General features: G+C 39.3%; 1 protein-coding gene across 1 annotated transcript in view; it reads right to left on the bottom strand.

Annotated features, from left to right (window-relative positions):
• The window catches only part of LOC103722459, a 30,530-nt gene extending 13,060 nt beyond the window's left edge, over positions 1-17,470 (bottom strand). The window contains exon 1 of the mRNA XM_008813026.4: positions 16,280-17,470. Within this exon, the coding sequence (XP_008811248.2) occupies positions 16,280-17,328 (1,049 nt within the window). The 5' untranslated portion in view covers positions 17,329-17,470. The remainder of the gene's footprint in view (positions 1-16,279) is intronic.
• Between the last annotated feature and the right edge of the window lie 7,831 nt (positions 17,471-25,301).

Genomic DNA, 25,301 nt, shown 5'->3' with positions numbered 1-25,301 from the left:
CTAGTATGGGGTCCGGTACTGAGACGGCAAACCTTGGTCACGGATGCATGAATCTTGAAAATTGGTGAATCTGATCTTAGCAAAAAAAGTCATACTTAAATCCACGGATGAGGAGCGGACTGATGATAATCAATTAGTGCCTCAATGGCATGCCATTTGTGGTTAATTAGAGAAATTTGACGAGATATGAGCACAATAAATTTGAAACTCAAATGAAGGGGGAGAACTTTCTGCTTAATTTAGATGTTGAGAAAAAGGGGAGACACAAATGAAGATGACTGTAATAATATGGGCAATCCCACACAATCATCTCCAAATTTAGGCACAAAAAAACCCAATTGCCCATTTTTATTACCAATTCTTCACTTTCCATAATCAAAATAAACCTCAAAGATAAGGATCAAAAATCAATGCAACTAATAAAAGAACTACACTATAAATTGAATAACTTCGTCAAAGACTGAACATGAAACTTCGCAAGATATGAAACTTGTCTCCTTCAGAACACAGTCCCAGTTTTAGAAGATACAATTTGCTCTGTCTCTAAATCCTAGTCTACAGAGAAAAGGACATAGTGGAAGTGTAATCATCTTAAAAGAGGAGTTTCGCTCGAACCTCGAATGTGCATCTCACATGCACAGGAAAATAACATGTAAAAAATGAAATCCCCATGGGGGCATCAAAGTAATTGAAGCATGAATTAAGAGTGAAGCTCAAGAGATAATTAAGATTATCAATTACTACTTCCTTATATCACTTGTACAGAATGGCTAAATAAGCAAGATATGCCTAACAGCACTACAGTGGATGCATGAAATTGGGAGGAATTCAAGAATATTTCCACAGTCACTACATGACTTTAAGCCTTGAGTATAAGTTTATAAAACAAGCTACTATGTTGCAGAGCAGATAAAGCACATACAACGAGCATCACACGCACAAGAATGTTAAAGGGGAAACGTATAAATCAAAAACACGAGGATATGAGGTTAGTTCTATAAGCACGAACACAAGCATGAGATTTAAACCAAGATAAAAGTATCCTACAAGAAAATAAGATGCTTAGGACAGGTACACAGATGACCTGTTCCCATTCTGGGGGAGATCCAATTTGCATTTGAGTGTAAAAACAAATGACAAGACTTCTAAAAGAATGGATATCAATTTATGTATTCTTAACCATGGTACAGGATGTAGCCTTTCACAAGAATAAATAGCAAAAAAGAATTTGTAAAAATACAAAGGGATGGGCAAGGCATGATTATTATGCTTAGTTCATGAAGATCATCTCCCTTAGCAACCTAGGGTCCAAAGAATGTGAACAAAAGCATAGCACATAATTGAAATTAACATAGTGCTTGGTTGTGGTCTAGTCTATCAGTGCCCCACAGCAATTACATAAATTCTTGTTCGCATAAAGATTTCTGCCTCAAACCTAAATAAAGATGATGATAGAAGAAAGATGATAATAATGTAAGAGTGATAATAATAAAAAAATAAACAAGTCTTCACATAGATCATAGATGTGGTTGCCAAATCACCTTTTTTTAAAACTTCTGCAAGAAACAAGTTATAGCTGATAGTTTCAATTGGTACAAGTAGTAAGGGAACATCAAGGTGATATCTCTCACTCGTACAAATGGAAAGGGCATTAGTAAATAAAACAGCACTTTAGAAAAAACCAAGGCATAATAATTGAACTACCATACATTTGGCCATATAAGTCAGCAACTGACAGCCTATCAGCCAGTATTGAGAATATAGGCCTGCGCTATCTCGTTATTATTGTATAAACCGGAATTGAGATTACCTGAGTCATAAATCATTTGTTGACCATGTTGCAAGCTTAGGACTGCCTGAGTCATAGTCACCAGATATGCAGCTAGTACAAACACATACAAAAACTTGAAAAAGTCCAGATTCTACAAATCCGCATATTCAAAATTTCCAGCCTAATCCCTTACAAATACCAACATAATTGCAACCATCAAAAACAATCATAAAGAATAATCAACATCCGACAATCAAGCTGTTTAAAAGAGTGTTGATGGCAGGAAATGTGTTGTTTTTGGAAGCATTGGTGACAGGTAGCCGCCTGCCTGAAAAGTGTTTCAAGACCGGTTGACCCTGCCAACCCAAATCCACCTTGTTTCGGGGGTTAAGTCAGTGTAAAACCTATACTTTGAGAGGAGGTGGTGGACATAAATTCAAACAATTAAGGTACAGGTCAACAAACCAAAAAACAGAAAAAGAGAAAAGGGAAAAGAGCATGATCCAGTTCACAAATACCCACCTGATTGACTCCATCAAAAAACAATTTGCCAGAACACTTCTCATGATCCCTCTCTTGCTGTAGGCCATGGGGAATGCCATGCCAGAGAACGAGCAAAGCCACTGAGGATGGCATCATTGTCAGAGTAGGGGAGGTGAGAAGCAGCAACAAGAGGATATGAAGGAGTCAGATCTAGAATGGAAGAGAGCTCCTTCTCTTCCTCGTGGATTGAGGTGGCGTGGCCAAATTAATCTATGGCTGAATTTTGGGGGAGTATGTGAAAAAGGGGAAACCCTCCTCTTCTCCCTACTCCTCAAAGGGGTGTGCCTCCACTCCTCCAAGTTCCAATCCACCCTTTTGGTCTCCACCCTTTTTACATTTCCCCCAAATACCCTTACATGGGTTCTCAAGAAAACAAGAGATGACTCTGCTGTGGAGCCAAGCAAGCTATAGAGAAATACAGTTTATCTCCCAAGTGCATTGCACGTACTATATATAGACATGAACAAACATGTTACAAGGTAAAAAAGACAGGTGCAAAGTATTGCATGTCAATCCTTTATAGTTCACAAAAAACATCATGCTCTTGCAACATGGATAACCACAAATATGCACCATACACCACTTTCTTCCGAAAGAAAGTACAAGGAATTGCATTCATGTTCATCTGCTCAAAAAGCAAATATTCTCCGATTGCTGTGCAAGAGCTGCATCAAATAGTTCTGACCAGATTGTCATTAAATAAGATGATCAAAGAGAGAAATTATATCTAATCTCTCTCTGGCTCTGTCTGTGTGTGAGAGAGAGAGAGAGAGAGATGCATAAGCTTGCCACCTCCACTGACCCAGTATGCAAGAAATTGTGCATTTGTTGGATATGGAGAGCAACATTCATCATGTTGTAGACCACAGTTATCTCATCATTCTCTTCATCTGATCTATACTCTCCATTTCATAACCATTCAAAAAAATGGTGAGCATAACCCAGCAAGGTCTGTCGTACACCCCAGCACTCAAATGATCCCTATAAGTCTATAACCATCCAATAATTTAAGAAGACATGCAAATCATTGACAATGGACAATCTTTATTGTGCTAAGAACAGGAGAGGGGAACTTACTGATCAGCATGAAGATAAAAATATATATAATTTGAATCTCACAGAATTTGAGTCAAACCACCAATAAAGCCAGAGGTGGTAATAAAAGTTTAATCTCATGGAATGAACTAGCTATAGAAAGGATGACTGATGCAAATCTCTATGTCTGGATCTCAAGTGTGCAAGGGAGGATAAAAGGTTTGCTCTGGTCAAACACATGGAGCAGGTCATATCAAGGACCAGATGGAAATGCATAAACATCAAGGTCTTTGCTAATGAAGTAAGGGTATGCCAGCAAAAGTAAGACCATCAAGCATGGAGATAGAAGCAAATACCACAAAAGAGATAAAGTATAATATATCAGCAAATGAAAGAATAACAAAAACAGCATACCAAAAGGCAAAGACAGCAACACCAAAGAAGAACCAAATGTGAGAAAGAAATGCAGGAAGGTTCAGAAACTACTAATATAATGATGGGCCAGTCTTGAAAGCTTGACAAAAGGTGGAACCAAGACATGAAGCAAAAGGAAGCAAATGACCCAGGAAGCACTATATATACAGGCAGCAAAATTCACTAAATATAACTGAGAAGCAAAACAACAAGATTGATGCAACCAACCTAACCCATCATGTGTAAAGACGTAGGAAGATTGGTCAATATCAAAGGAAGTGGATACAATGTATCCATGAACAGCTACACAAAAATAAGCAAACAGAAGCCATGCAAAAGGTGATCAAATTTGCCAAGGCTAATGAATCTCATCAAAGTAAACATGTGACAACATTGTTTGAAATAATAGCCTAATAAAATGTATATCATCGAATAAGGAAGATGATGAAAATCCAAAAGAGGCAAGGCAAACATGTGGATTAGCAATAACAAGAAAACGAAAACCTCAAACTCAAAAAGGTAATAGTATAGGGGAAAAAGCAAATGTAACATCAAATTCAACAACAAGCAAAACAGTTAGATCAGTTACATAGAACAGGGCTTCATAACTGCAACATAAAAAAAAAAGATCCAAAAAAGGATCAGTGAAGAAATATAGCCAAAATGAACCTATAATGATAATGCAGTTCAGTGTAGTGCAGCTAATAGCTCAAATGGATCACAAAACTGAAATAAACATCAAAAGGGAACCAAAAGAGTTTCAAACAAATTGGAATAACATGTTTTCATTTGATAAGATTTGGGAATATTCATCAGGACTGGTGCTCTAAAATCAGCAAAGTAAACCAACTAAGAATTGACTGTGGTTTAAAATACCAAGAAACAGGCTCATACAGGTCATTGACCACTAAAATGTATACCACCTCAGACCCCTATACTGGCACAAGGTTTTGACAAACGCAGCTCACACCTTGTATTATATAGGCAATATGGACCAGTATGCACCAAGCAATATGCACTATGTCAACCAGTACCTGAATAGGTGGAAATGAAACACTTCCCAGATCAACAATAAAAAGCAACAAAAGAATAGGAGCAACCTGACATCTCAATCCTTGAGACCTGCCAAAGGAGATGAAATTATTGAAGTTGTATCATTTTTCACTATTTTCAATAATATTAAACAAAATGGCAAAATTAAAAGGCCCTTTTGCATATCCGACGCTAGGTTCAAGCTCTTTGATTAGGTTGAAACTAAAAGCCCATAGCTTGGTTCAATAGTCAAAAACATTTAAGTAGGACCAACAACCATGTCATTGAAAACCAATACATAGCTTGTTATTGAGGGTGCAGCAACAGAGTGTATCAAAACAATACAATCATTCCATGACTGGCAAAAAATGAGGCAAACAAACTAAAAGCTCATCGTATCACACTAAAGCATTACAGTATAAACAAGTCATTCATATAGGCAACAGTACTTACATCCTCAAAGAAAACTGAAACCAATCTCATAGAAGACTTACTTTGTCCGGTTGATGTGACATGAACTATGAGAATGTATGAACTTACAGATAAGCAAGAAAGCAAGAAGGCAAAGAAACATATACCTAAAAAAGAAAACGAATAAAAAATGAAATGAATTCTCAAAGTATTAGTCCTCGTTTGCTTTTGGTTCCATACCAACAAAATTAAATGAGAAAGGAAAGGGAGGGAAGAAAACAGCCAGGTATTTTCTACAAAAGAAAGAAAACCGTAAAATGAAAAGAGAGATAAAATGATCATTCAGTTTTTCATTCAGGGTGCATCTCTTTGTAGTAATAGGTCTTCCTCATTGATGTATATGAAGCCCTCTTTCCTATAAACAAGACAACTTGTTGCACAGCTATCATATGATTACAATCATAGCATAAGTAATACAACCAACTGAATACAAAATCACAAAAATTAAATAGCAACTAATAAGCACAACCCATAATTGTATGCAACATAGTCAAGCTGGAAACGTGCAATTATTTGAATGTTCAACATTGAGAAAACATGACCTACAGCTCCTTGCATGTGGATGTACCAGATCACAATTAACATAACACATATCACTCCTTACCAACATTCATAGAGAAGCATTCACACAAAACCAACAAGAACTGTAGAAGAACTCAAATTTATGGAAACCAAATAATATCAAAGATACCAGAGTTAAACAGATTTAAGGATTCAAATTATCCTTGTCTACATAATGGAAACAGGAATATGGCCACTTGAATGATATAGAATATAGCAAAGAAATACTTTGAACAACCAATGAATAACCACAAACGAATAGATTATCAATTCAGGTATCAACCAGAGATGTACCAAAGTTATCAAACAATTCAGGTACCATCTACTGCAAATGAAGCCGGCACTCGAGATTCTTCTAACAAGAGAAGAAGATTGCATAGTGTGGATTCTGGATCTGATCTTGAGTGCTTAGTCCCACATGACCATGTTCAAATGTTCACCACAATGAAATATTACATCATAATTTTAAAAAAAGAAAAGAAAACAAAACAAACCATAAATCATACCATAAAATGAATGAAAAGCAATCTCACCACACAATACCAACTGGAACATAGGAGCTTTGGGTCGCTCATAAAGGAACAGGCTCCAATTATGAGTCGTGTTAGAACCTAATAAGGCAATGCAGTAAAAGATTGTTTTCCACTGGAGGGAATAATTTACATCAGTCCTTTCCTTTAATGACCATTTCTTGAGAGAGTATCAGGCATCCAAAAAATCATTTCCCATTATTTCCAGGTACGTAAGCAGGAAGAGTACTGCAGGACAGTATAAGCAGATTGATGGGAATGGGAGGTCCAAGGAGGTATTGTCACAGCCAAAAAAAAAAACCTGAAGAGTGATCATACACAAGCCAGAAACTTGGAAATAAAGATATGCATATCCAATTCAAGCAACTAGGAAATCATTAAAGATGCTGGGACAGTTCGAAAAAATCAACCTTCATTAAAACAAAAATATTGAAAGAATTTTACAATTTATCTCCTTATGCACCACCCAGACATGGAGAATAATGTTCCAGCTCCGCTCATCTCAGCCACTAAGAATGGTTGTGAGCTACCAGCCATTTTTCTGACCTTGTATTTATTTCTTGAAGGACAAAAACAAAATGTCTAGATAGTAGCAGCACAAGTCTCACATGAACTTAAGCTGCAATAAGAAATAAAATGACAATATAAGGAACCAGCTATTGGCATGCTGCCATGCCTGTCGACAAGTACTAGCCAGTATTAGATTGACATGTGGTGTTGCTACATTCCAAGCTACCTTGCAAGGAAGGGGGAAGTGGGGAACTAGAGTTTCAAAAGAGTTTAAATCCTGGTACCAAAGCCCATCCCAGTCTCGAGCTATCTCAGTTTGGTATCGAGACAATATCAGGACCAAGGTACGCCGTACCGATACCAATCGCCTACCGGACCGGTTTAAACCGGTACCGAACCAGCCAGCTCTTCCCCGCGGAAGCGGATGCGCCCAGCCGGAGCCGGAGAAGAAGAAGAGGAGAGAGTGAGCGAGGGAGGGAGGAGAGGCCTCCGCCGCCCGCTGAGAGCCGCGAGCGGGGGGGCGGGAACAGCTGACGCGGCCTCGGCCTCCGCTGCCGCACCCCGGCCTCCGTCGGCCCCCCGCGGTCTTCCGCGGGCAATGAAGGCCTCTCTTTCTCCCTCCCTCCCCCACTCACTCTCTCCTTCTCTTCTTCTTCCCCAGCTCCGATGGGTTCGACATCTACGGGCCCTATACCGGTATCCACGGCTCCGCCGTACCGGTCAGGGCCCAGACCGATACGGTACGTTCAGCATATCATGATCAGAACAGAGCAGAACAAGCATTAAAAGAATAACAAAGAGAAAAATAATAAATTTTCCTATTCGGGATAGGCTGGGATGGAGCGGAATTACCCAGTCTCCCTCTAGTCTGCCACAATACTATCGAGACCAACAAGGACGGACCAAATCCTTAATCCTCTGTGTTCATGTGATACAGTTTGTGCCAATCATAACAAAGAGAAAAATAATAAATTTTCCTATTCAGGATAGGCTGGGTTGGAGCGGAATTACCCAGTCTCTCTCTGGTCTGCCACAATAATGTCGAGACCAACAAGGACAGACCAGGTCCTTAATCCTCTGTGTTCATGTGATACAATTTGTGCCAATCATGGGCACAACACATACTGCGACAGTACCAGCCCTAGCTCGCCACTACCAAACAACATTTAAAACCTTTTCAGAAATTCATATTCTGACATGAAGAGAAGCATGTTATCCAACACACCAAGTATAGAAAAGGGGAAGAAGATTGCAATATAGTTCCTCTAATGTTCATTTAACCAACCATTACTGTTTACTATGCCATACAAGCAAGGATTGCAAGATTATGCTATTGAACCCATTATCAGGCCACCTCAAAGAACAATCAACATAAAGCTCACCATTTTCTCCAAATCTCATAACTGCTCTATGCTTGTAAGATTTGAACCAAAGAAATGGTCTCCAACCATACATCCAGGGATATCAACAAATATAAAAAAATTCTTTTGGAATAGAGAATGGCGTAAACATAAAAGTAGTTGTTTTCTACTCTAAGGAAAACTACAAAAACAGCTAAATAGGCCCAACAGGACAAATGGAAGCAACCAAGACAAATTAGTATCATCTTTAAGTCATTATCCTGCAGATTGCCCCTACCAAGGAAATACTAGTCAAAACTCAATATACTTGTTGCCTGCAGTTATTATTAAGTAGGGAACAGATTATACATTAGTAACTGGTAACTATACAAAAGCCAAACCTGAGGACTAAGGGATCAACTGGGATGGTCGGGAAAATATCATTGCATCAGCATAATTTCATGTCCTTATCACATAAACAGACCAAAAGGCTACATAAAGATTGATATATGCATGCACACAAACATTCATATGCGAGCTACTGAAATTTTACTACTATGTATTCTAGAATTGCAGGGTCCGAGACAGCATAACTCAGCAACATGATCATTATTTCTCCCATCAAGACCAGCATCATTCACCAGCCAAAGAACATTTTAAAAAAAACACGTTGTGATACTAGGCATCAAACAGAAACATGGTTTGCCATATCGGTGCGTACAACCCTATACCGGACGTATTGTACCATACTGAAACCGAACTAAGACATGGTATGGGGGGGTGTATCGAGTCTCGATACATCAAACGGACCCCCATACTAAGCGTGCCGATGCCATATCAATATGGTACTAGTATGGGGTCTAGTACCGAGATAGTGAACTATTTAAAATAATAAGCAATACAGGAAACTCTGTTAGATGACAACCTACTAATGGAACAAGTTCAAGCATTGAGTCCAGCAAATCCATAACCTGGCATCAGATACACTTGTAACCACATTTTTGAAGTTACAAACAACCAAAATATGGTAAAACGTTTGCTAAGTAGCACACTGCTCAGCTGATAGAATGGCTGCCATGGGCCTTGTATGAGCAAGATGAAACATAGGATTCTACTCTTCCTGCTAACAAGTGCAACATCATTGATTCGAGTCCTAGAGCAACCACTTTGTCTTAAAAAAAAAAAAAAAAAAACCAAAGATTAGGTCCATCCCCAGTTTGCACTCCTAGGACCCTGTCTTGGCAGGACAATAATTGGGTAATGGCTATTTATGTGCATGTATATTTTTGGGGGCCATTGCTTGGTGCAACAGTAAAGGCTTATAAGTGCAATGGCATGAGTTAGCATCCTGGAACAACCACTTTGTGTTAAAAAAAGGCCAAAGGTTAGGTTAATTTGCCCCTCGCAGGACCTTGGATTGTCGGGAACATAACTAGGAAATGGCCTTTATTATCTAATGTCATATGTTCCTTACAATGAAATTAAAAAGAAGGGGTTTCATGTTAAGCCATTTTTATGCTTCCACTAAAACATAGTCCAACCCTCTTCCCCTATCAAAAATACATCAATCAAATCTAATTGTGAATAAATCAAGCCTAATTCAGCGTCATAGAATATATTTTGAGAAATTATTATCCATGTAACCCTGCAAAAGGAAGTCTATCATAGAGAAAAGTTTTCTACGAACAACATATTATATATAAGTTAACATAAGGATCAACAATATAACTGACTCAAAAAATTCAATAGAAGCATAAATAGTAGTCAAACCAAGTGTTCATAAACCTCTAAAGCAACAACAAAGGTATAAGAACAAATTCATTGCAGATGGCTGCACTTAATACCTAGTAAGCAAGATCTACCAAAACAATGATACTTGTTAGGTTTTCAAAAAAAAAAAAGAGTGATACTTTCAAAGCAATCAAAGCAAAAATTTAGACATGTAATATTAGATGAATTGAGTTGACATAACCAGAAAAAGCTTATCAAGTTGAACAATACATTTGATAAAGGATTAATTAAAGTTTCCCATATTCCAGGCAAGGTACGCCGTACGGGTACCAGTATGCGTACCAGTCGCCTACCAGACCAATACGGTTCCGGTTCGGACCAGTTTAAACTGGTACCGAACCGGAAGAGAGGTAAAAGCACGTGGATTTTTCCCCGCACACGCGCCCCACGTAAAATGCCATAGAGTGGCATTAAATATCCTCTCGAGCGGGGCAGCGCACGAACGAGCGGGTGCAATTCCTAGCACGGGGAACCGCGCTAGTGCCCTGCCCTGCATGCGGGCCGGTGCAAATCAATTTAGTTCGCACTGATACGCAGCAAAAATCGCTCGATTCTAGCCCTATGGGGGTCGGAACCGTTTTCCACAGCCGAACCGGATTGGTTCGGTACGAGCTAACCAGCCAGTACGGGCCGGTTCGGCATACCATGATTCCAGGTAAGCCTACCGCCAGATTATGATAAATACCTGCATACATGGCCTCGACTTTGCCTAGGTTCCCTTTAGATCCGTCTAGTTTAAAAAAATTTAATTGGGTCCCTCAAGTTACTCGGTTGATCCAATGTCATCCTTCCGTCAATGTACGTTAACATGATCTGCAAAATTGTATCATGTGTCTATCACGTAATACTTTACTAACTTAAAAGACCAAAATACGCTTGGCTCCATCCCCTACACCTCCCCATCTCCATCACCTATTGCCATCTCACCACACACCAATCTCACCTTCAACTCTCCTTCTCCTCCTTCCCCTCACCTTATGCGACTTGGTCAGCCTCATAATCACAATGAACAACATCCCACCTAGGCCAGTCAAAACAATTTCCAAAACAATTCCAATTTGCATTTACCATAAAATGCCAATACTGATCAAAATAAGTCTTTTCTAATGGAAACTAATCTAAATATCTAATAGAAACCAAAATTAGATTGATCCTACTAGTGGAGAAGGGAACAAGGGAAGAAAACTAACCATTAAATTCTTCATCGTCAGCCAACAATGAGAAATCCAGCCATGTCTCCAGATGTATCGAGATGTTCCTCACAAACATTAAGACCTCCTTCATAACACCCACTGCACCACCAACAAATCTCCCCTCTGACTCCTCGACCTCCTCCTCAACCTCCCTGGATCCACATAGAAGAAAGGAAGAGGCAATCTCGGAGATAACCAACTCTGCCTTCTGGCCAAAGAGCCTAATATCTCAGACTTGAATCTCCCGCAAATCTCAGCAAATTCACTTTGGATTCCCACGATCATCAACACCTCCACTGTCGCCATTATCGCGGCCGCCATGGCAAAGGTCAAGCCTCAAATAGTTGGTGAGAGACATGACAAGCCCCCGAAATTGTTGTGTTCTTCTCTCTCTTTGGAAGTGACGACAACACCGCAGTCAAAGCCTCTGATATGCCTTTGCCACCGGCGAGGAGGGGGTAATGGGTGATGGTGAGGGTCTGGAAGAGGTTAGGGTTGAGAATTGGGGAGGAAGGGAGGAGATGGTGTGGTGCGACGAAGGGGGATGGAGGTAGATTGGAGTAGTCCAGCAGGAGGCAACTAGCTCAACCAATCGCGCCACTGCCAGCCCACCCTCTTCGATCCACAACTAGCTTAGCCGGGGCCATATTGTTGCCTCCTTATCTCCTTCCATCCTCACCACCCACCATCTCCCCCTCCCCAAAGCACACCTCCAACCCACATGCAATGCCCTCTTCTCTACCACCTCTTCTAGCAAAAAGATTGAGAAGACTAAGTCCTCAACACTTGAGAAGGTAACTTGATGCCTATACTTAGTGCATCAAGCAACTGGTAAGTGTGATACAGTTGTAGACAGGTCGGCCCTCGGCAATGGCATAGGGGTTGGAGGGAGGGTGCTAGGGCGGGAGGGTGCAGAGGAGGAGGTGGGAAGAATGGTGGAGCTTATGAGGCCATGCTAGGTGGAGGAGAGCGTAGCGGAACAGTGGAGACGATTGAGGCTCGAAATAAGAGAGAGGAAGAAGAGTAAAAAAAAGATTTTATCTTTTCTTTTTTTTCCTTCATCAAGGGCAACAAGCTTTGAGAGCAGTTCAAGGCGGAACTAGACAGCCATGGTGTTGGGCTTCACCGACAGAGAGAGGAGCTTAGGTTTTACGAAATATTTTTGGTTTAAAAAAAGAAAGGTATTTTTGTCATCAAAAGATAAAGGGCATTTTTGCAATTACAAGATAACGGGTACTTTTGTCACTTTGAACGGCATTACAAGGATATTGGATGACTAATGGGATAAAGGATGACATTAAGCCAACTGAGTAATTTGAGGGACCAAATTAAAAAATTTTAAACTAGAGGGATTCCAGGGGAGCTCGAGCAATGTCGACGAGGTGAGAATGCAATTATCCCAAAAGCTTATGAATAAGCACATGTGCTTTTCCACTATATTAAATAGCTTAAGAAGGATATGAGTATGACTACGTAAAATAGAAGCAAGACACTAAGGCATAATTCATTGCATAAACAGGCCTATCCAGATTTAAAGCCTCCTTTCAGTGAGCATGTCCATCTAACTAGGTAGAGGCCGCCCTTTATATATTTCACAAAGATTAATTACTTGTTAGTTGTTATCTATCAAAGCAATCTTCAATGATATCTAAAGTCCCGCACCCGATAAGCGTAATTAGAAAATTTAATGAAAACCAAACTAGCAATCTAGTAAGAGATGGTGCCTTGTTGAAGAGCCTCAAGCTATACTCTACAAGAAAAAAAGAAAAGATCGGAAGTTACTACAACCAACGCTTTCTAACTACATTATCATGTTGCATATATAGAAGTGTCAAAAGTATGTCGTCTCATCCTGAACCCCTCCGATTTGGGGTGTACCATCCCGTATTGGGTTGAAACTAGGATGAGACAGCCTCAATTTAGTACAATCCCCAAAATGACCTGAATCGACCCAAACCGAGCTAAATCGCCTGATTTAGCTCGGCTAGAGGTAGCTCAGTTAGTCATTCCACCCCAATACAAAAGGAATGTGCAGTGAAGGCCTCTCGTGCCTTCTCTGCCTCTTACTCTCGTGCCTTTTTTTTAAATCTACAAAAAAAGGAGAAAAGAAGCAGATACTTACTGGATTCAAGCCAAAATCTAGGTAAGATTCCTCTCTCCTTCCCTCTTCCTCTCTCCCTCCCTCCTTTCTTTTGGTTTTGATATCCAAAATAGGTCAAACATGAGGAAAACGAGTGGAGATCATGCCAAATTTATGTCTTTTGGCATGATATCATGATATGTCATAGATGTAAGGACAATCTACACTACGCCAAAGAAATCGTGATTTTTTTGTTAATTATATTTTTTGGATTAAAAATTTATTTTTAGATGAAAAAGTAAAAAATAAAACAATGTTCAAAAATTTCTATAAAATTAGTAGGATGTTTGGGTTATGCGTCCTACTTGCTCCCACAATTTGGTAACAATTTATTTAAATTTGGGTTACACAAATCTAAGCCAACACTTAAATAAATTTAAAAAAATAAATGGTGATTAGTGCATACCAACTGAATTAAAAAATATATGTAGCACCCCTAATTGGTAGGGTGCTACATTAACCCTAATTGACATTAATTTTTTAGATATTTTATAATTAAATATCAATTTACTATTTAAAAATATTTAAAATCAAAAAATATTAAAAATTTGTCTTATGTATAGATGATGTAAAATATTTTTTCAGAAGTAATTCAATGATCTTTCATATTACAATCTAAACCCACTAATTTTTAAATAATTAATTAAGGTAATTATAAATTTATGCAAAAATATATTATGCGTTCGTCAAACTTGCAAAAAGGATCAAAGAAAAATAGGTTGGGAGGGAGTTTGGGAGGGAGGAGTAACCAAGTTGCAGCAACATCTAGCTGGTGGTTATCCTAACGTGTCAATTTGTAAGAAATGCCCATAAGAGATCCGCTAACTGATGAAAAAGCACTTCATCAATTTTACAGCAAGCAAGCCAAGAAAGAATGAGAAAAAGGCAGAAAAATCGAATAGAGCCACCTTCATACTACCTGATAGATCCAGAGGACTATAAGACATTGGATCTGGATGACTTGGAGAAGGTGCATATTCAGGCTGCCATACGGAAGGGCCTGAATGAGCAATGGCAAAGGTAGGAGGCTTCCAAGCATAGGGCTCAATTAGGGACCTCACAATATAAGATGGATGCTAATTCCAGATACGCCAAGCAAGGTTGGCTGAACTAGTACCGAGACCTGTACCGGTCGGCATCTGGTACGGGTCGGTACCGATTCAAACCGAGTCAAACCGAACAAAACCGTCCAGTTTCGTCCGATTCCGACCAGAGCCAATCAAATTTTGGCCCCCTAGAGGCCGGAATAGTTTTTTTACTTCCAAACTGACCCCGTTGGAGACCGGGTCGGTTCGGTTCAGCTTTCCTTGACGCCAAGACAAATCCAGACTACAAGAGAACCTCATCATTCAGAGGCTATTGATAGAAGCAATAATCTAATTGCCTTTATGTTTGGGGCCTTTGGCAATAAGAAGGGGAAGAAGATCGGAGATATACCAGCAGGGACCAACATTTACGATGGAGATCCACATGTCTTTCCAACGGATTTGAAGTAATAAAGGATTGACACTCTGCTTGTAAAGGATAAGAAAAAGACGTGGAGAGCTACTGCATCATGGTTCAACTTCAATCGCATCCATGCAGATAAGGCAAACAACATGTGCTATAGGTCTATTATCAACTCCATTTGGATATTCAATTGGTACAGTAAATGACCTCGAAAAAGGAGTAGGATCTCTAAACATATCTATATCCAAATCATACACCGGATCCTATTCCACATAGCCACATGTATAGATATCCTTCATCTAGGGCATCGTATTCGAGTAGTTACTATCCTCCACAATCTCGGGCAGCTTACAAGTCGAACTCTGTTCCTCGATCTTCGAATGGCCAATCCAATTTCAAATAGAGAATCAATATCAGAGTAGCTATCCAAAAGACAGAGCTTATAGACCATAGGGATGGGTGGCATATTATCTAGAATGCTGGAATAATATACCAGCCCCAAACTATGACCAAGATCTTGACATCTACAAGGGATAGCACTCCACAAAATTTTTGATGTCGGCACATTTTTTATACCTGAAATCCATTTAACGTATTGTATATATATTCAATTACATGCAATCATTCATGCAACTATATTCCAAGTGCATTAATTTATCAATTATAATGAGAATTGAGATCAAACTACATACAAACTTCAAAACATTATTGAAATCCTAAATTAAACCACTGCAATCATTGAAACAAACATAAAAGCAATAAAAAAAATGAAACAACAACAAACTGAGAGAAAAAAAAGGAAGATGGCATTACCAATATAGAATCTACTATGTACCGTGTGTAGGCACAGTGTCGAACCAATTGCCAACCGGTACAGCACCCCATACCGGTTCAACGGACCTTGGACTCAAAACACTAATACTATTCATGCAAATTATTAAAAGATAATCAAATCTAATGCTATGTTAAAATATGAATGACTAATCACCAAATAATAGGCAGACCCAAAGGAAAAAAATGATAATCGTCAATGAAAGATTCATCATCAAATAACTAAATAATCATAAACATAACGGAACCCACATCATGGACCTAAAGAACGATGCAACAACATACAAAAATATAAAGGCATTAAGATTCTCTCTAAAAGAACATAATCAAATAAAAATAATGATTCAATAATCATACACAGGAACTAATCTCATGAAACTATTGCAGCAACATAAAACAAACAGAAATGCATTGAGTTTCCTGCATCTACAATCAAGAGAACAAGAGAAAAGTTTGTCCCAATACAATCATCAAACATAAAACAGAAAAAAATACAGGCTACAACTGAATAAACATATACATATACATGATCTCTAGCTAACCTTAAAGAAAACCTTGAGAAACATAAAAGAAATATATATATAAAAATCCATACATAACAAGCCAAAGTAATTGCATTAGATAATCAATGGAGCTAGAATAATTAAAGTTTTCCAATTTAATCAAACCTGCCACAAACAATGCACTGCAAAGGCCCATTTTTTCCATCCTCCAAATAATTCTTCCTCTGAGATGAACTATCATTTATTGCCTTTGAGATCCTGAGGAATGCTTTCTTCAAAGCCTGTGGATCCACATCCAAGGCCACAACAGGCACATCGTCAGGCTGAGTCCTCCTCGAGGACAAGTCCTCATAGCCTTCCCCTCCCAGCTTTACCTGCTTCGATGACCTTAGATCATCATGATAGTCCCGACGCAGTGGGCTGCCAGTCCTGCGCAAGTAGTCTGGCCGATCTCCACCGGACGCCGAAGGGAACCCACTAGGGTTGGCATTGGCGTTTCCATAATGCATCGCATGCTGCCGGTGCCATACGAAGTCATCCTCTTCCCCAAATTTCCTCTTCAGTGAGGACGGTGCCCCTTCCGGGGGTACCCGAGGGCCATCAAGCCCGAGAGAAGCCCAGTAGTCGTGCTGGGGCCCCGGGCCGCGGCCATACGGTGGCTCCCGGAAGTCCTCGGGGCTGAACCTCCCACGGGGTGGTGGGAAGCGCTCGTCGAACCCTAACCCTAGGCCGGGCTCCGGCCCATGCCCGAACCCAGGGCGGCCACCGTGGCCATATGGGAACATCTTGTCGGCGACGACGTCTGCCGGCGGGTCGGGTGGGAGGGCGAAGTAGGACCGGACGCTGCCGTCGGCGAGAACAATGGTGCGGCGCTCGAGGTTGTGGAAACCGTAGGGAGGCGGAGACGTCGGCCGCGCGGCGGCAGGGTCCGGGTGGGGGATGAGGGGTCCGCTGCCGGGAGGGTGGCGGAGTGGGCCGGAGACGGACAGCGCCGCGGGCGGGCGGTCCTTGAGGGGGAGGGAGGGCGAGGCGGCGGAGGGGCCGGCGGGGTCGTCTTTGGTCTTGGAATGTTTGGGATCGGGAGGGGCAGGGTGGTCGGAGGGATTGTGGTCGGCGGACTCCCATCGGGATTTGCGGCCCCCGCCGGCAGTGGAGGAGGACGAGGGAACCTTGACGGAGGAGCCCTTACCGCCGGTGGGCTTGGGGTTCTTCATTGTGGGGTTTAGGGTTTTGAAATAGGGGTTAGGATTAGGATTAGGGTTAGGGAATAGGGTCCGGGCGAGAGGATTAGGGTTTCGTGGCGGAAGATCGGGAGAGGAGAAGGTGCAGAAGAAGAGAGCGATTGTATTTTTTTTTTTCTTTTTCGCAATTTTTTCGTTACTATTTTGTCTACCGGTTTAACCCAACTCCGATCCAACCCAATCCGTGGTTTTGGTGATTTGGTCTGATTGGACCAGAAGCATGGACTGCGTTTGGGTCGAAGTGTTAACTCGTTTCAACTTCGGTTGAAATTGGGTGGAAGCTTGGCTAACCCAAGTTGACCCAAACTTAATTTGAAATTTCATGAAATAGCTTGGAAGTTGGAACCCATGTTGAGGACAGGTTTTCCATTGTACAAAACATGCTGATATCATATACACAAGTGGAAATTGGCCAACAAAATAGAGAACATCACCTTACATTACGAGAAACTCATATTTACACCATATTGGTCTGATGTTATCTGTCAATCACGGCATGAACTTAGAGGATTATGTACCTCAAAGCACGAAAAATCTACTCTAGTCTAGATCAATATATGAATCTGGCGCTTCTTTAAATCTAGAGAGAGACAAGCATGCTAGAAAGTTTGTTGGTTGCAGAAAGTGATGATATATCTTGTGACAAAGTATGCACAAGCATGCAGCTAGTATTGAATTAGCCGTAAATAGGACAATAAAAGGATGATGATGAAAGTAGTAGGGGTCCAAGCATCTTGACATTAAGGTGGTGTTTAGTAATCCAAATGGGATTGTCGAGCTGTTCTTAGATCACTAGTGATCTTTATCGCGAGCTAATCTGTAATCTCTGATGATTTAAGATCATCGCATTTAGTATGCTATTTCTAGTGACTAAAGATATCAAGTATCCATGAATAACTTATTTGGTATTTCATGAAAACCCAAGATCATTCACCATATAATACCAATATTACCCCTGATATCTATAAAAATATACCTCTTAATCATATAAAGTATATTATAATAAAATATTAATATATTTGTTTATATATTAGTTATTAATATATTCTATAAAATTATCTTTATTAGCCTTATAATTTATTAATCCTATAAAGATATATTAATTGTTATTATAGATTATTATTTTTATTTATACTTATAATACATTATTTTTTAATACTAAGGAAATAAGGCAAATAGGAGTAATATATTAATTACTTTCATTATATAAATATAAAGTACAATAATATATTTCTACCATAATTTAAAATTGTCATTAAATAATAATATGACAATAATATGATTAATAATATATTATAATATAATATATCATAAATACAATATATATAATATCAATATAATATCATATCATATAAAATATTGATATAATATATAATAGCATATTGATATACTACTTTTTTCTGCTGGACTGAAGGATATTTTTGTCCTTAACTTTCTGCCCAAGATCACTACCATAGGGTGATCTTCGATTTCCGATCTTAAGGACAGGCATTCCATCACTTAGTTGAGCGGTGATTTGATGAGTAGGAGTGATTTGGAATTACTGCTTTGTAGGATCACCATAGTGCAACTAAATGTGGTTATCTTATCACTTAAACCTATATCACCCTTGATCTTGGGATGATCACGCCATACTAAACATCCGGTGAGGACTTTTGTTACTGTCTCACCACCTATTCGGAAGAAGAATGATAGCTTGGAATCGAAACCACGATAAAGTACTTTGCTTCTACTTCCACTGATAAATTAAAGTCTTACTTGGAAACTAAAAGTGATAAATTTAAAGATAAAGAAAAAACAAGGATAAATTAAAGATAAATTGATTTCATTGATTGGCCAAAGAATTTCTTTTTAGATTACAAGCTATTATTTATACAATAAGGCAATCAGTATGGTAACCGCCCACTTTGATCATAACTGCAAATGTTTGGCTTTCACTTTCCTTGATAATTCTAGTAATTAGCACCAACTGTCCTCCATTACTCACGTTGTCATAATAGTCAGACCTTGCATCATCTAGCAGATCGATAACTATGCTCGATTAGCCTCGACTTATCACTAGTCTTTATTCAACCTATCCTATAATAGTTCACATTGGCTATCTCTATCATTTAGCCTATAGCATGATCCCCATGTAGAGGTACCTTTCACCCAATCTGAACAACTCTTCTATTTGATTATTGCTACTCCAACATATTGTGTGTCTGAACTTTTTTTTTTTTTTGGTGAAAACGGCAATTCATATAGCTCTAACGTGAGTACATCCTGCCAAGTCACAAGAAATTAAAAAGTATAGTGAGGACGGTAAATCTACTGTGGGCATCCAAAGGATCTCCCCGGAGTGTCGCGCAACAAAGGAGGCGACCCAGTCTGCTACCCCGGTTCGCCTCCCAGAACACATATGCCGCCTGGAAGTCATCCAACTCCATAGCGAGCCTACGAGTCTCACGAATAAGAGGGTGACCATCTCCATACCTGTTTGCACCCTGGATCCAATTGATCACCACCGATGAGTCCCCCTCGAGGTATACCCGCTCGGCACGAAGAGTCCGCCTCGCGTAGGATATACCCTCCCAAGCTGCACGCAGCTCTGCCCTAATTGCAGTAAGTCTTGTCGTACGGCGTCCTCCGGCTGCAACTAGCCTGCCAAAGTGGTCTCTGATCACAAATCCCACACCTCCGGATACTCCATCCATCAACATGCTACCGTCAAAGTTTATCTTGAGATGGCCAAGAAGTGGGGGCACCCAAGTAACAAGGGCGAACCTGGGCGCTGTAGCAGCGGAAAGAGTACCTCAGATGTCCCTGACCATCCCAGAAGAGAACATAGCAGCACATGAAATAACCTCCCTAGCCTGAAGCACAGCTCTATCCACCACCATCCTTTTGGTGTCTGAACTTTCACCAAACCTTTTGGTGACTTCTTGATACAAAAGTTTTAGGCTTTGGCTCAAGAATTGACATTCCTTTTCAAGCCCTATTTTAGAGTCGCCATATGTGCAGTGATCCTTGGGTGTTAAAATGTGGTGAAAGCAGAATCCAAATTATTTATTTTCTATTTACATAATCAAATGACAGAATTTTGATCAATTAATAAATAGTTCTTTGATTAATTGCTAAATAGTATTCTGATTAACTTTTTGGATTACCTTAAATCCATAGGAATCACCTAAGAGGTAGTGATCTTGGAACAATTTAAAGTTGCTTTCTGATAGAAAAGGTTTGTTGGTAGTGGACTACGGAATTGGACTAGCTTCAACCTGATACTTTTAGCCCTTGAACTTTAGTGAAGACATGATCTGATTCTAAGTTACCTGAAGCCAATGCCTTGTACTGGGAAAAAAAGCCTATCAAGAACCTTATACCATGTTTGTTTGAGAGAACTGGAGAGGGTGAGAATGGGTATAAGATTTCCATCCAACCTATTTCTTAGGGACAAAGCTAGGCGGCAAGAGAGGGTTAGGAGGAGATTAGAGGGAGGTGCGGAGGGTGGTGGGGGGCAACTAACGAATCGCAACGAGACATGACAGGGTCTTCCAAGTAGGAGTGAAGGGACGCACCCAACGATGGTTGGCTGCAGCGAGACAAGGAGCCCACCGCTGGCTGCGTATCCAAAACCGCTCATGCGCCGACATGATCGCTGCCGTATCGCGCCCTGCACGCCCATCCCCCATGCATGGAGCCTTTCGGCTCGGCCATGCATGAAGGAGGGGTTGGCGGGTCTTGGGAGGGCAAATACTAAGAAGATTCTTTTTGTCTTGTGCTTGAGATCGACTCGATTATGCTATTACAGTTCTTTTAATTTTTATTCTTCATATTATTTTGAGATGAGGTTGAAGCTAGATCATTGGATTTTGAACTTATCTTCACAGCACAATCTCATGAAAATTAAATGAAGGCTCTAATAATTGTCTGCAAGTAGAGAGGATCCAAAATTTTATCCAAAACTAGTGATTCTACTACCCATCCAAATAGAAGGAAAAAAGAAAGGAATGAAATAAAGATGGCCCTTTTATGGTTTTGATCTAGTTTGATCCCTTCAAATCTCTGGTTTCTATAAGTTTCTCTTTTCTCTAGTTCTCCCAAAGTTTGAAGAAACACCTATCAAATTTCATAACTCCTAGTTCCCACATGAGGATCACGCTTGGTGTTCAGGCAAGAGCACTCTCATTCCTTGTGCTCTCCATGTCACGGCCCGAACCCAGAGTGTAACAGACGTTGCATACCTATATGGCGGAGCATGCAAGCATGCAGGGCTACAGATCATATCAAAGCAATAATAATTCTTACAAAAATATTTAATCAAGAACTTATTCAAATAATTTTTATAATAGTTCCAACATGACATAAATCAACATATGCTAACTACTTACTTAAATCAAATAAAATATTCTAACTAATCTAAATAGTTTGGCTAGAACTGAATGCTTCTTCAGAAGATCTAGTGTAGTCCCCCAAGTCTCGAGCAATCATGCATATGAATTTGAAAAATACAGAAAGTATAATAATGGGCTACACTAATCCAGTAAGCAACATAACACTCCAAAAGAGGGTCTAAGCATGCCAAATAAATCAAAAAATTAAAAAGCAATATATTGATTGAAAAGTAAATTAATTCTTGAGTGATACATATATTTCATTTTAAAGTATACTATTATTTTCATAAAGAAATACCAGAAATCCGGCATCAGGCTATGGCCACATAACCCAGTGGCATGGGTCGGATGCACAAAGTACTGAACAGCACTATTATTAACTACTAATAGTACAATGTTCAAATATTACTATTCTAATCATCGGTGATGCGGTGTCGAAACCAATTTCTCAAATTACAAGTCGACAGAGCCAATGAATAATCTCTATTGATGGGGTTAGATTATTGCCGTGCTGAGAATACATGTATATAAAATAATTTTTTTCATAATTTATCTAATCACAATTTTCAGATTTCATAACACATAATATAATTTGAAATGATGACCATCATGATATTAACATGCCTGGCTTGTTTAACTAAGTATAAAATAGATATCAAAATTTAATCAAATAATTATTATTTTACCAAAAATTTAGAAAACATACTTTGAAGCCTTAAGTTACTTATCTCTTATCACTTCAAAATTTCACTCAAGTTAGACGGGTTAGGTTGGCCTGCTTTAATATCATTAAAATATAATTAACTTTTATCAATATCTTAAAAGCCAAACAAAGTCAAAATTAAAATAATGTTGGAGAAACAGCCCCATGCCCAAATCAAATCAGTCAGGTGGCAGTGTGTGACTATCTGGATCGGTCTAAATAAGATAAACTAAACTAATCAAGTGAAGATTAATAGTGGCCAGATTTCAAAAAATCTAGCCGGGGATGAAGTAATGGGTCGGTCTACTACTTGTATGCGAGGCGGTTCAGGGTCTCCAAATTGGGTTAACTTGGATCCGAGCAATAAGAAAAGCAAAGCTTATACTAAGATCCCTGAGCCTATATAGAAAGAGAGAGGGAGAGGAGAGAGAATCGTAGCTTGGGTCTGGGTCTGCTTTGATCCTGGTCCTGGGCCCAATCTATGTGGTCCAGGTCGACCATTAGGGACAGGTCTAAGCCTATTCAATTATTTAACTCGATTAGAGAAGAGCCAAAAATTGGTTTTCCTTCATCATTTTTTCTCTCTCGACCTAAAATGGGGATGAACAAGGGTTCTTCATCCTGCTAAACTAAGAAAACAAAGAGAAAGGGGAAGAGAAGAAAGAGAGGAGGGAAGAAGCTGGGGAAGGGTGGCGGTGGCCAGACCTCAGTGGTTGACAGCTAGCTGTCACTAGCAATGGCGGCCAGCAGCGGCTGACGAGAGGGGAGAAACTGAGGACATTCTCGGTTGGCCTAAAATAGGGGAATTAACTTAACAAGAGGTGGAATAGAGAAGACAGAGGGAAGGGAGGCTTATTGACAGGTGGCAGACATGGAGGATCTCAATCGAGGATAGCCGGTCCAGCGGGCTGGCGATGGCGGTGCTCAAAACAGGGAGAAGGAGAAAAATAGGCTCGTCGGTGGTCTAGATGGAAATGGAGAGGATTTGGGGTGGTAAAGCTTGGATTTAGCGACACGATAGCCACTGGAGATAAGGAAGAAGAGAGAGATGCTTGTCGGTGGATCTAGAGGAGGGGATGAGGGAGAAATTTATAGGGAGCTTTTGAAGGGGATAAGCTTGGGTCGTTGCATCACTTGCCATCCTCGCAATGGATGAGCGTGACCGAATGACTGGTAGTCATTCAAATGGCCCGTGAAGGTCTTATCAGGCATGGCTCTGCGTGGCCTTATCTCTTCAACGAGCAAGGAAGAAGGAGCAGAGAATCGCAATCGTGGTCCTCTATTTTGAATCCTCCTTCGGCTATGGGCTGAAGTCGGTTGGGCCCGCTAGCTTGAGCCCAAAACGGTCCATTTGGGCCGGATCTTAGATTCTCTTCTGCTAAAAAAAATCATCCTCGAAATTAAGGAATCTAGGCGTTCCAAATTAGAGATGTTCAACCCATTAAGTAGCATAAATCCAAGATCTCATTCTCCTCAATCAAAATCGGTGGGACAGATAAATTTGGATCAATTATCACAATTTTTATATAAACTAACAAAATTAGCACTAGATAAGTGACTAACTAAAATCTAAGATCGAAATCTTGATGCAGCTTCACTCCAGATTGGATTGGGATCAATTCACAACAAGATTGACTAAAATTAATTGTATTTGAGATATAACTTGATATAAAATAGATTCAATACAATTATTATAGTAGAGTGTTGATCCCATAAAAGATAATGACCAACCTTAATTAGAGTCAAATCATTATATGGCTAGGAATGTCATTCACAAAATGAATATGTAATGATGGTTATTAGACAACAATGGTCTATCTCAAAAATAATTGGCATCAAATCACAAGAGCAAGTCTGAGAAGGCAAATTAGTGATACCATGATTCAATATGTCACAAGGTTTAAAATTTAATTTAAATTTCTAAATCATAAAGAGGGAACAAATAATGGATGACTTATTTGGATACTTAAAAAAATAAATAAATCACGTTTAATCAATAAATAACATACCCTAGTCATGAAATGCTCAAAATTTTTCTTAGCATAGCCAATAATAGAAGAATCTTTCCAAAAGAAGAACATAGTCATATTATGATTATCCTAAAAATCAACATTATTTGCCTTCCCATATTAACAAAAGTCTTCTTTATTGAAAATCTACTCTTCCATCATAACATATTACAAAATATAGCCAATATTTTTGACCACTTTAAGATGACTCAGTCCACAATACTTTCGCTGTACAACTCTGATCAATATTCTTCAAATTTTTTAATGATGCTAGATCATTTTATTTAATAATATCCCAGCACAGATTTTATCCTTACTTCTTATGTACACTAGATCATGATTAACCCTCGAGATAATTGCTATACTTGTACCATTGTATGATCAAGAAATCACATTTTAGATCCAATTTGAACTAAGCCAATTCTAGATTTTCTTCACAATTACATTATACAATTTGATATTGATCTCTCTTTTAAAATATTAATTTCATGCTCTGAGAATTAAAAGATTCTAGATTAACCCACTCATTAGCATATTCAACCATCTCGAATCTTTTCTTTTAGGTTAAACTTATTTTGGCCTTTCATGAAATTCCACTAGCATTTCACCTATGGTGATACAAAATCCATGATCAACTCATAACCTTGATTTATAATATTTCTTTTTTAACTTCACAAAAATTTAATAATCTGGTTCAAAGACTTACAAAAAAATCCATTAAGACATAAGCTCTATGATTTTACATTCAAATCAAATCTACCAATAAGAAAAATATTTTTATTTGCAATATTGCAAACATACATGATCTTGTAAATCTACTAGACTATCTGAAATAAAGAAACCAGACTACCTTAATTT

Source organism: Phoenix dactylifera, chromosome 11, assembly GCF_009389715.1.
Source record: "Phoenix dactylifera cultivar Barhee BC4 chromosome 11, palm_55x_up_171113_PBpolish2nd_filt_p, whole genome shotgun sequence".
Lineage (NCBI taxonomy): Eukaryota > Viridiplantae > Streptophyta > Magnoliopsida > Arecales > Arecaceae > Phoenix > Phoenix dactylifera.
The sequence above is the reverse complement of the archived record's forward strand: the minus strand, read 5'-3'. Positions and strand labels throughout refer to the sequence as shown.